The sequence below is a fragment of the Oncorhynchus nerka genome, linkage group LG12 (genome assembly GCF_034236695.1).
Source record: "Oncorhynchus nerka isolate Pitt River linkage group LG12, Oner_Uvic_2.0, whole genome shotgun sequence".
Taxonomy (NCBI): domain Eukaryota; kingdom Metazoa; phylum Chordata; class Actinopteri; order Salmoniformes; family Salmonidae; genus Oncorhynchus; species Oncorhynchus nerka.
The window spans coordinates 54,420,106-54,432,781 of NC_088407.1; the positions used below are offsets into that span (position 1 = coordinate 54,420,106).

Genomic DNA, 12,676 nt, shown 5'->3' on the forward strand with positions numbered 1-12,676 from the left:
AGTCAGTGTCAGTGTGTTGGCAGCAGCCACTCAATGTTAGTGGTGGCTGTTTAACAGTCTGATGGCCTTGAGATAGAAGCTGTTTTTCAGTCTCTCGGTCCCAGCTTTCATGCACCTGTACTGACCTCGCCTTCTGGATGATAGCGGGGTGAACAGGCAGTGGCTCGGGTGGTTGTTGTCCTTGATGATCTTTATGGCCTTCCTGTAACATCGGGTGGTGTAGGTGTCCATCACCTCCTCCCTGTAGACCGTCTTGTCGTTGTTGGTAATCAAGCCTACCACAGTTGTGTCGTCCGCAAACTTGATGATTGAGTTGGAGGCGTGCGTGGCCACGCAGTCGTGGGTGAACAGGGAGTACAGGAGAGGGCTCAGAACGCACCCTTGTGGGGCCCCAGTGTTGAGGATCAGCGGGGTGGAGATGTTGTTGCCTACCCTCACCACCTGGGGGGCGGCCCGTCAGGAAGTCCAGTACCCAGTTGCACAGGGCGGGGTCGAGACCCAGGGTCTCGAGCTTGATGACGAGCTTGGAGGGTACTATGGTGTTGAATGCCGAGCTGTAGTCGATGAACAGCATTCTCACATAGGTATTCCTCTTGTCCAGATGGGTTAGGGCAATGTGCAGTGTGGTTGAGATTGCATCGTCTGTGGACCTATTTGGGCGGTAAGCAAATTGGAGTGGGTCTAGGGTGTCAGGTAGGGTGGAGGTGATATGGTCCTTGACTAGTCTCTCAAAGCACTTCATGATGACGGAAGTGAGTGCTACGGGGCGGTAGTCGTTTAGCTCAGTTACCTTAGCTTTCTTGGGAACATGAACAATGGTGGCCCTCTTGAAGCATGTGGGAACAGCAGACTGGTATAGGGATTGATTGAATATGTCCGGAAACACACCGGCCAGCTGGTCTGCGCATGCTCTGAGGGCGCGGCTGGGGATGCCGTCTGGGCCTGCAGCCCTGCGAGGGTTGGTAATAGGGGTTGCAACAATGGCAGCGGAATAATTTTAGAAATAGAGGGTCCAGGTTGTCTAGCCCAGCTGAGTTGTACGGGTCCAGGTTTTGCAGCTCTTTCAGAATATCTGCTATCTGGATTTCAGTGAAAGAGAAGCTGGGGAGGCTCGGGCGAGTAGATGCGGGGGGTTGGAGCTGTTGGCCGGGATAGGAGTAGCCAGGAGGAAGGCATGGCCAGCCGTAGAGAAATGCTTATTGAAATTTTCGATTATCATGGATTTATCGGTGGTGACCATGTTACCTAGCCTCAGTGCAGTGGGCAGCTGGGAGGAGATGCTCTTGTTCTCCATGGACTTTACAGTGTCCCAAAACTTTAGTTAGAGATACAAGATGAAAATTTCTGCTTGAAAAAGCTAGTCTTTGCTTTCCTGACTGACTGCGTGTATTGGTTCCTGACTTCCCTGAACAGTTGCATATCGCAGGGACTATTCAATTCTATTGCAGTCCGCCACAGGATGTTTTTGTGCTGGTCAAGGGCAGTCAGGTCTGGAGTGAACCAAGGGCTATATCTGTTCTTAGTTCTGCATTTTTTGAAAGGGGCATGCTTATCTAAGATGGCGAGGAAATTACTTTTAAAGAACAACCAGGCATCCTCGACTGACGGGATGAGATCAATATCCTTCCAGATTACCCGGGCCAGGTCGATTAGAAAGGCCTGCTCGCAGAAATACACAATGCAAATAGTCCGGGTAATCATTGGTTACCTGTTCAGGAGTCTTATGGCTTGGGTGTAAAAACTGTTGAGAAGCCTTTTTGTCCTAGACTTGGCACTCCGGTACCGCTTGCCATGCGGTAGTCGAGAGAACAGTCTATGACTGGGGTGGCTGGGGGTCTTTGCCAATTTTTAGGGCATTCCTCTAACACCGCCTTGTGTAGAGTTCCTGGATGGCAGGCAGCTTTTACCCATATGCACTACCCTCTGAAGTGCCTTGCGGTCGGAGGCCGAGCAATTGCCGTACCAGGCAGTGATGCGACCGATTAGGATGCTCTCGATGTTGCAGCTGTAGAACCTTTTGAGGACCCATGCCAAACCCACCCATTTTAGTTTCCTGAGGGGGAATAGGCTTTGTCGTGCCCTCTTTACGACTGTCTTGGTGTGTTTGGACCAATCTAGTTTGTTGTTGATGTGGACACCAAGAAATTTGAAGCTCTCAACCTGCTCCACTATAGCCCTGTCGATGAGAATGGGGCCGTTCTCGGTGCTCCTTTTCCTGTAGTCCACAATCATCTCCTTTGTCTTGGTTACATTGAGGGATAGGTTGTTATTCTGGCACCAGCCGGCAATGTCTCGGACCTCCTCCCTATAGGCTGTCTCATCGTTGTCGGTGATCAGGCCTACCACTGTTGTGTCGTCAGCAAACTTAATGATGGTGTTGGAGTCGTGCCTGGCCAGAAGTGTTTTAGGGAGTGTTTGACAGTGATGAGGGGTGGTCATTTGACCACAGACCCATAGAGGATACAGGCAATGAGGAAGTGATCGTTGAGATCCTGATTGAAAACAGCAGAGGTGTATTTGGAGGGCAAGTTGGTCAGGATAATGTCTATGAGGGTGCCCATGTTTATGGATTTAGGATTGTACCTGGTGGGTTCCTTGATGATTTGTGTGAGATTGAGGGCATCTAGCTTAGATTGTAGGACTGCCGGGGTGTTAAGCATATCCCAGTTTAGGTCACCTAACAGAACAAACTCTGAAACTAGATTGGGGGCCAGGGCACAGCTGGGAGCGGAGGGGAGGTCGATAACAGGCGGCAACAGTGAGAGACTTATTTCTGGAAATATATATTTTTTTTAATTAGAAGTTGAACTGTTTGGGCATTGACCTGGAAAGTATGACAGAACTTTGCAGACTAACTCCTCCCCCTTTGGCAGTTCCATCTTGATGGAAAATGTTGTAGAGATGCGCCTGGCTCACGGCTAACTGGTGCTAGCGTCGGGGCAGGGGCGTTAGCCTCTATAGCCACTTGGTAGCACCGGTGATCCATTGCCAAGGTCCAGAGCTTACGGCAAGGATCCGGTGGAGTAGTGGATTCTAGCCGTGTTTGGGTGGAGTCCGGGTGAACAACTGATTAGGCCAGGAGGTAGGCCTGGCCTGGCTCAGGGCTAGCTTCGGTACTGGGTCACTCGGTGGCAGCTAGCTAGCTGTGAAGATCAGGAGTAATCGTCCAGGGTTTACGGCTGGAATCCGGCGTTGTAGTGGAGAAACAGTCCGATACTGGTAGGCTTGCAAGTATTATCTAGGCAAAAAAAGGGCAGGTATCTGTGCAGAAGGTAAAGGCTGCTGGCAGTGGCTAACAATGACTAAATAGCTTGTAGCTAATTAGCTGGTTAGCTACTGATGGCTAGGTGGTTCTGGCTATAAGGTCTAAAAAAATAGCGGTCCCGTATCACATTGGGTGAGGCAGGTTACCGGAAGGTATAATTGTTTTAAAATGGATGTTGAACACATTTCGACAATGAAATATGTTAAATTATATGAATGCTGATTGGCTGAAAGCCGTGGTATATAAGACCGTGTACCACAGGTATGAGCATTTTCAGGGTTCTAATTACGTTGGCAATAGCAATAGGGGACCTCAGGGGTTTGTGTTATATGGCCAATATACCACGGCTAATGGCTGTATCCAGGCACTCCGTGTTGCGTCGTGCGAAAGAACAGCCCTTAGCTGTGGTACATTGGCCATATACCACACTCCCTCATGCTTTATTGCTTAATTATAGCCCTGGTATAAGTGGGATAATTAACTCGGGGCTAGTGCGTCGTGGAACCTTCTACGTCATACATTATTTTCCAGAGAACGCATAACCCCTTGTTGATTATCTCTTGTATAATAGCGAGTAGTTAGAGAAGGAGCTAGTCAAGTGACAGAAATAATATTCATAAATATACATTTTGTGTGTGACATGCATGTGTCTGTCTACAGTGGGGTGGTCTGGTCTCTGTGCTCTAACGGGAGCTGTCATCGTGTGAGCTGAAGCATGTAGAGCCCAGCTGACAAGAGAGACAGAGAGAGAGACAGACAGAGACAGAGAGAGAGAGAGAGAGAGGGAGGGAGAAAGAGAGAGGGAGAAAGAAAGAGAGAATAAGAAAGACAGAATGAGAGACTGTGGCCCTCTCTCCCTCTGGTGTCTGCTGCCCCTAGAGGCCTACCCTGGCCTCCAAACCTCCCTGTTATCGCAGTCTCTCACTCTTTCATCGCTGTCTACCACTGCACCCTATGCCACATTCACACCCCAACCACACCACCTTCACAAGAGACAGCCTATCTTCTCAGATCAGATAGTGGATAGAAATGAATTTGCCTCAGCAGCAGCAGTAGTGACTTAGTAGGTAAAATTGGGGCATATGATCTTCACTCCTCCACTGCGCTTCTCTTTGACTGGGGCTGCTCCATTAGATTGGATGTAATGGCAATTACATTTCTCTTTTGAACTGCACACTGACATATCGTGTATCACAGCCTTGTTTTCAATGCCTCTCTCCCTGTCTCTCTCTTCAAAATGGCAGTACATCCAGAGGTGATTCAGATTGTCACCAAGGCCAAAGGCATTCATCTAATGAACTCAGAAATTTAATTACATTTTTTTTCTTCTCTCTCTCGTCCAAATAGTCGTGTTCCTTTAGATTTTTAATTGCCTCGTGGCAACTGTTGGCAGAAGTGTGAGGGAAATGTGACATGTTACTTTAGCATAATTGCTAGCGTGAAATTGTTGGGAGATGGTGTGAGTCTGGCCTTGTATGTCGTGTGTGTCCTATCTAGTCCATGGACAGGGGTGGACATGGCTGGCTAACAGTGTTCTTACTGTCTTGCCTAGATGGCTACCTTAAATAACATCCTTTCAGGTCAAGACAGAATTCAGTAGCTATACCTTATGGGACCCTTAGTTTTTCCTTTACACATGACTTCACCAGCAAAAACTCTGGCCCCTATTTGTGAGAGAGACTAGTGACATAAAGACAGGAAAAAAAGACTGAAAAAAGAAGGGAGAGAGTGAGATAGAAAGGCAGACAGATGGAGACAGACGGAGATAAAGAAAAGGAGAAGGATAAGAGAGGCAGACAGAATGAGAGAAAGAGAAGGAGGGAAAGAAGGAGAGATGCAGACAGACGGAGAGAAAGAAAAGGAGGAGGAGAGAAAGAGAGAGAGATGCAGACAGACAGAGAAAGAAAAGAAGAAAGAGAGAGAGGCAGACAGACAGAGAGAAAGAAAGAAAAGGAGAAGGATAAGAGAGGCAGACAGACGGAGAGAAAGAAAAGGAGAAGGATAAGAGATGCAGACAGACGGAGAGAAAGAAAAGAAGGAGAGAAAGAGAGAGATGCAGACAGACAGAGAGAAAGAAAAGAAGAAGGAGAGAAAGAGAGAGAGATGCAGACAGACGGAGAGAAAGAAAAGAAGAAAGAGAGAAAGAGAGAAAGAGAGAGAGATGCAGACAGACGGAGAGAAAGAAAAGAAGAAAGAGAGAGAGGCAGACAGACAGAGAAAGAAAGAAAAGGAGAAGGATAAGAGAGGCAGACAGACGGAGAGAAAGAAAAGGAGAAGGATAAGAGAGGCAGACAGACGGAGAGAAAGAAGAGAAAGAGAGAGAGAGGCAGACAGACGGAGAGAAAGACAAGGAGAAGGAGAGAGAGGCAGACAGACAGATGGAGAGAAAGAGGCAGACAGACAGACGGAGAAAAATAAAAGGAGAGAGAGAGGCAGACAGACAGACAGATGGAGAGAAAGAAAAGGAGATGGAGATAAAGAGAGAGAGACAGGCAGAGAGAAAGAAAAGGAGAAGAGAAGAAAGGGACAAGATGCAATGGGAGAGTGTGAGTGTGTTAGTGAGAGAAGAAAGGAACTAGATACAACGGGAGTGTGTGAGTGTGTTAGTGAGAGAAGAAAGGAACTAGATACAACGGGAGTGTGTGAGTGTGTTAGTGAGAGAAGAAAGGAACTAGATACAACGGGAGAGTGTGAGTGTGTTAGTGAGAGAAGAAAGGGACGAGATGCAACGGGAGAGTGTGAGTGTGTTAGTGAGAGAAGAAAGGGACGAGATGCAACGGGAGAGTGTGAGTGTGTTAGCGAGAGAAGAAAGGAACTAGATACAACGGGAGAGTGTGAGTGTGTTAGTGAGAGAAGAAAGGGACGAGATGCAACGGGAGTGTGGAAGCCTCACTTTTGTTGTAGCAGGTCGACAGCACGGCTTTATCTGCAGGACTGGCGCTGATGTGCCATATCTCCCCTGCCTGGTGCAGCAGGACGCTCTTACTAATGATGTTATTCTCATCATCAAAGTCAATGATGTGGATCTGTGGGAAGGAGAGAGGAGGAGAGAGAAAGAGAGGTGGGGAGGGGAGAGGGAGGGAGAGCGAGAGAGAGAAACAGAGAGAGGTCGACAGCACGGAAACAGAGAGAACGAGAGCAGTGAGGAAGAGGTTGGAATGAGCTCCTCTTCCGTCATCTCTCACCAGTCACCCTAACCCTCAACAATTCAAAGCACCCCTCACTTCTCACAGAAAAAAGTTTAATATGACAGTAAATGCATTCTTAACTTCACACACCCACTGTGTTTTTTTTTGTATTGATTTCCCCTTCAAAGCAGTGATTAAACACCCCTTCAGAACTTGGGTTAGATTCATAGGAGTTACAGAGAGATTCACATGTCTAATAAAGGTCCGATAGACGAAGATCGAGCAAATCTAGCTCACCACACTTCACAGCATATGATAACTAATATGTGAAACATGAAAGCAGGGAGGGGTCACTCTCTGTGAAATCAGTAAAACATGACTGCAGTAGTGATGGTCATGTGACATCCTTTTGCTCCAAGGTAGGCCTTTTAGTGAGACAGGCTACAAGGAGAGTTAAAAGCATTGAAACTCAGATATGGTGGATATTGGACAATGGTTGACAGGTGTTGTGAAGCCAAAGCTTCCTGTTTAATTGATTCCAGATTGTCTAACAGCCATGAAGTTACACCATATATACAAAAGTATGTGGACATCACTTCAAATTAGTGGATTCGGCTATTTCAGTCATACCTATTGTTGACAGGTGTATAAATTCAAGCACACCGCCATGCAATCTCATTAGACAAACATTAGCAGTAGATTGAAAGTCACTGAGCTCTTCAGTAAGGCCAATGTGGCACTATCATAGGATGACGCCTTTCCAACAAGTCAGTTCATCAAATTTCTGACCTGCTAGAGTTGACTTGATTAACTGTAAGTGCTGTTATTGTTGCTTCTAGACGTTTCCACTTCACAACGGCTCAGCCGCAAAGTGGTAGGCCACACAAGCTCATAGAACGGGACCACTGATGGCTGAAGTGCGTAAAAATCGGCTGTCCTCGGTTGCAACACTCACTACCGAGTTCCAAACTGCCTCTGGAAGCAAATCATCTGGAGCTTCATGAAATGGGTCTCCATGGCCGAGCACCCGCACACAAGTATAAGATCACCATGAGCAATGCCAAGCGTCGGCTGGAGTGGTGTAAAGCTCGCTGCCATTGGACCCCGGAGCAGTGGAAACGCGTTCTCTGGACTGATGAATCACGCTTCACCATCTGGCAGTCCAACGGACTAATCTGGGTTTGGCGGATGCCAGGAGAACGCTACCTGCCACAACGCATAGTACCAACTATAAAGTTTGGTGGAGGAGGAATAATGGTCTGGGGCTGTTCTTCATGGTTCGGGCCCTTCCAGTGAAGGGAAATCTTAACGCTACAGCATACAATGACATTCTAGACAATGACTTCTAACTTTGTGGCAACAATTTGGGGAAGGCCTTTTCCTGTATCAACACGACAATGCCCCAGTGAACAAAGCGAGGTCCATACAGAAATGGTTTGATGAGATCGGTGTGGAAGAACCTGACTGGCCTGCAGAGCCCTGACCTCAACCCCATCGAGCACCTTTAGGCTGAATTGGAACGCGTGCCAGTCCTAATCGTCCAACATCAGTGCCCGACCTCACTAATGCTCGTGGATGAATGAATTCAAGTCCCTGCAGCAATGTTCCAACATCTAGTGGAAAGCCTTCCCAGAAGAGTGGAGGCTCTTATAGCAGCAAAGGGGGGACCAACTCCATATTAATGCCCATGATTATGGAATGAGATGTTCGATGAACAGGTGTCCACATAGTTTTGGTCATGTAGTGCATCTTGGCAACCTCTTAAAGGTCAGCAGAACACAATGTTAGCATCACAATTGAAAACGTTGGCCCAATTTATGTAAGCAAGCAGTGTGCAGGAAGTTGGGACCTCTTGATTTGACTTAGGCTTATTTGAATTTACCATTCTGGAAATCTTTGATTTACGGATGTCGGATCTTAACTTGATCACTCTTTTGTCGTAGAGAATGTTCCTGCTGCATCAGTAATTTCAAATGAGCCTTGAGAGTCCCTAAAAAAGAGCAGTTGTCTTTCTCTCCATGCGGGGGCAGTCGAGTCATTGGGATCAGGGTTTGCTATCAAAATCATTTTCTCTCTCGCTCGCTCAAACACTATAGACCTTAAAACATTAAACATGGATCTGAAATGCAGCCACACGCATCAACAACCACCATTTTATACAGCTTAATAACACAAGATAGATATTGGTCTCCACTGGGCCATGACATAGAAGTGTCAAGTGTATGGGTAAGGTCAAAATTGCCTTCAAATCGTGGCATGCAGTAGTATAGCGGTTCGGGCTGCGGCCTTCACTGTAGCTGAGCACATACAATACAAGCCTACCGTGTCAGCAATGGTTGCAATTGAGATCAGCTGTGCGTGTGAATTTAGCACGTGTTGATGGTTTAACGAGACATCTGGCGATAATATAGTGCCATCGATGGTTTCAATAGGCCCCTTGTTGTCAATTAATGAAAAGGTGTGAAAAGCCATAATAGGCTACTGGGTTTCCCTGGCTGAGTTTATCAGCTGATTTGGGCCATCAGTTGATTGGCAGATGTAGGCCTTCCGTGTGGATGTCGTTCACGTTTTATAGATAGGCTATGCATAGTTTGTCAGTATATACACTCACAAATATAAATGCAATATGTAAAGTGTTTTATTTCATAAGCTGAAATAAAAGATCAATGAAATTTTCCATATGCAAATTTTTTTCACACATTTGTTTATACCCGTTAGTGATCATTTCTCCTTTGCCAAGATATCCATCCACCTGACAGGTGTGGCATATCAAGAAGCTGATTAAACAGCATGAACATTGCATAGGTGCACCTTGTGCTAGTGACAAAAGGCCACTCTAAAATGTGCAGTTTTGTCACATAACACAATGCCACACATCTCAAGTTAAGGGAGAGTGAAATTGGCATGCTGACTCCAGGAATGTTCACCAGAGCTGTTGTCAGATAATTTAAAGTTAATTTCTCTACCACAAGCTGCTTCCAACCTCGTTTTAGAGAATTTGGTAGTACGTCCAACTGGCTTCATAACCGCAGACCATGTGTACATGTAGGGCGTTGTGCGGGCGAGCGGTTTGCTGTCAACATTGTGAACAGAGTGTCCCATGGTGGCAGTGGGGTTATGGTATGGGCAGACATAAGCCATGCACAACGAAGACAATGGCATTTTATCAATGGCAATTTGAATGCACAGAGATACGGTCATGAGATCCTGGGGCCCATTGTCGTGCCATTCATCCGCTACCATCACCTCATGTTTCATCATGATAATGCACGGCCCCATGTCACAAGGATTTGTACACAATTCCTATAAACTGAAAATGTTTCAGGTCTTCCATGGCCTGCATACTAATCAGACATTGTCACCCATTGAGCATGTTTGTGATGCTCTTGATCAACATCCTCAACAACATTCCACAATCAACAGCCTGATCAACTCTATGTGAAGGAGATGTGTCGCGGTCCATGAGGCAAATGGTGGTCACACCAGATGTGGACTGGTTTTCTGATCCAAGCCCCACATTTTTTAAATAAAGGTATCTGTAACCAACAGATGCATTTCAGTATTCCCAGTCATTTGAAATCCATAGATTAGGACCTAATTTATTTATTTCAATTGACTGACATCCTTATATGAACTGTAACTCTGTAAAATCTTTGAAATTGTTGCATGTTGAGTTTATATTTTTGTTCAGCATAGTTGTGGTCTTCGATGTGGATCCAAAGACTATTTAGATTGAGCTGAGACACTTTTCTTTGATGCGTAAATTATCAGACTATAAATGCAATTAAACTTCTGGACCTAAGTAGGCTCAGGCTGGTTACAATATAGCCCAGCACTGGGCACTAACTCGTGAGGCTTGTAGCCGGAGCGTGCTGCTTAGACCACTGCGCTACGGCAGTTCACAGCACTAACAAAACCAATGATACATAGGCACGTCGTTTTTTAAATTATTTTGTTTTAAGCCTTCCCCAAACCATAGTCCCAACCTTAACCACTCTGAAGTATTGCCTAAACTGTTAACCTTTGAGTCAAATCAAATTTATTTGTCACATACACATGTTTAGCAGATGTTAATGCGAGTTTAGCGAAATGCTTGTGCTCCTAGTTCCGACAATGCAGTAATAACCAACGAGTACTCTAACCTAACAATTTCACAACAACTACCTTATACACACAAGTGTAAAGGAATGAAGAATATGTACATATGTATATGTATGTATAGGTACACTTCAACTATGACAGACAAAATTAGGGAAAAAAAATCCAGAAAATCACATTGTAGGATTTGTAATGAATTTATTTGCAAATTATGGTGGAAAATAAGTAGGGGCTCAGAACACACCCTTGTGGGGCCCCAGTGTTGAGGATCAGCGGGATAGAGATGTTGTTACCTACCCTCACCACCTGGGGGGCGGCCCGTCAGGATGTCTAGTACCCAGTTGCACAGGGCGGGGTCGAGACCCAGGGTTTCGAGCTTGATGACGAGTTTGGAGGGTACTATGGTGTTAAATGCTGAGCTGGAGTCAATGAACATTTACATTACATTTAAGTCATTTAGCAGACGCTCTTATCCAGAGCGACTTACAAATTGGTGCATTCACCTTATGACATCCAGTGGAACAGTAGTGCATCTAAATCTTTTAAGGGGGGGGGGGGTGAGAGGGATTACTTTATCCTATCCTAGGTATTCCTTAAAGAGGTGGGGTTTCAGGTTTCTCCGGAAGGTGGTGATTGACTCCGCTGTCCTGGCGTCGTGAGGGAGTTTGTTCCACCATTGGGGGGCCAGAGCAGCGAACAGTTTTGACTGGGCTGAGCGGGAACTGTACTTCCTCAGTGGTAGGGAGGCGAGCAGGCCAGAGGTGGATGAACGCAGTGCCCTTGTTTGGGTGTAGGGCCTGATCAGAGCCTGGAGCATTCTCACATAGGTATTTCTCATGTCCAGATGTGTTAGGGCAGTGTGCAATGTGGTGTCGATTGCGTCGTCTGTGGACCTATTGGGGCGGTAAGCAAATTGGAGTGGGTCTAGGGTGTCGTGTCGGGTAGGGTGGAGGTGACGTGGTCCTTGACTAGTCTCTCAAGCACTTCATGATGACGGAAGTGAGTGCTACGGGCAGTAGTCATATAGCTCAGTTACCTTAGCTTTCTTGGGAACAGGAACAATGGTGGCCCTCTTGAAGCATGTGGGAACAGCAGACTGGATTGATTGAATATGTCCGTAAACACACCAGCCAACTGGTCTGCACATGCTCTGAGGACGCGGCCGGGGATGCCATCTGGGCCTGCAGCCTTGCGAGGGTTAACACGTTCGTTAAGTGTTTTACTCACATTGGCTGCAGTGAAGGAGAGTCCGCAGGTTTTGGTAGCGGGCCGTGTCAGTGGCACTGTATTGTCCTCAAAGCGAGCAAAGAAGTTGTTTAGTCTGTCTGGGAGCAAGACATCCTGGCCCGCGACGGGGCTGGTTTTTCTTTTTGTAATCCATGATTGACTGTAGACCCTGCCACATACCTCATGTCTGAGCCGTTGAATTGCGACTCTACTTTGTCTCTATAATGACGCTTTACGGAGTCGTTGTTTTGGTTCACCGGCTGGGATCCGATTCATTGTCCTGGGAGGTGGGCAAAACAGAGGATCCGTTTCGGGAAAGTCGTATTCCTGATCGTAATGATGGTGAGTTGATGTTACTCTTATATCCAATAGTTCCTCCCGACTGTATGTAATAAAACCTTATATTACCTGGGGTACCAATGTAAGAAATAACATGTAAAAAAAAAAAAAAAAAATACTGCATAGTTTTGAAGGAACGCGAAGCGAGGCAGCCATCTCTATCGGTGACAGAAGTTGTTTCTGTTTTAACCCTGTTTTAACCCTGTAACCATGCAGAATTAATGCAGCAATAGACATTCATCCATGAGTCAAAAGGCAGCTGGATTCAAACTCATGCCGACTCTGGCATAGGGCCTGTGTGTACCGGGGTCAGTAGTGTAAACACTGGGCCATGCGGTCACTGAGGAAACTAATCATTTATCCTGCCTATTGCTTTCCTTCAACATATAAAAAAAATACATGTAGCCCCTACAAATATAGTGCCTTGATATAGTGTTCATACCCCTATTCATACCCCCATTGTGTTGTGTTACAGACTGAATTCAAAATGCATTAAATAAATGTTTTTTTCTCACCCATCTACAGACAACACCCCATAATGAAAGTGAAAACATGTTTTTAGAAATGTTTGCAAATTTATTGAAATACAGAAATATCTCATTTACATAAGTAATCAAAC

At 46.1% G+C, this 12,676-nt stretch overlaps 1 protein-coding gene across 2 annotated transcripts in view; it reads right to left on the minus strand.

The window, feature by feature from the left end:
- LOC115138373 (EARP-interacting protein homolog) overlaps window positions 1-12,676 on the minus strand; it is a 75,177-nt gene that overhangs the window by 56,598 nt on the left and 5,903 nt on the right. For both annotated transcript variants that reach the window (XM_029675166.2, XM_065025651.1), the window contains one exon: window positions 6,159-6,291. In XM_029675166.2, coding sequence (XP_029531026.1) covers window positions 6,159-6,291 — 133 coding nt within the window. The remainder of the gene's footprint in view (window positions 1-6,158; window positions 6,292-12,676) is intronic.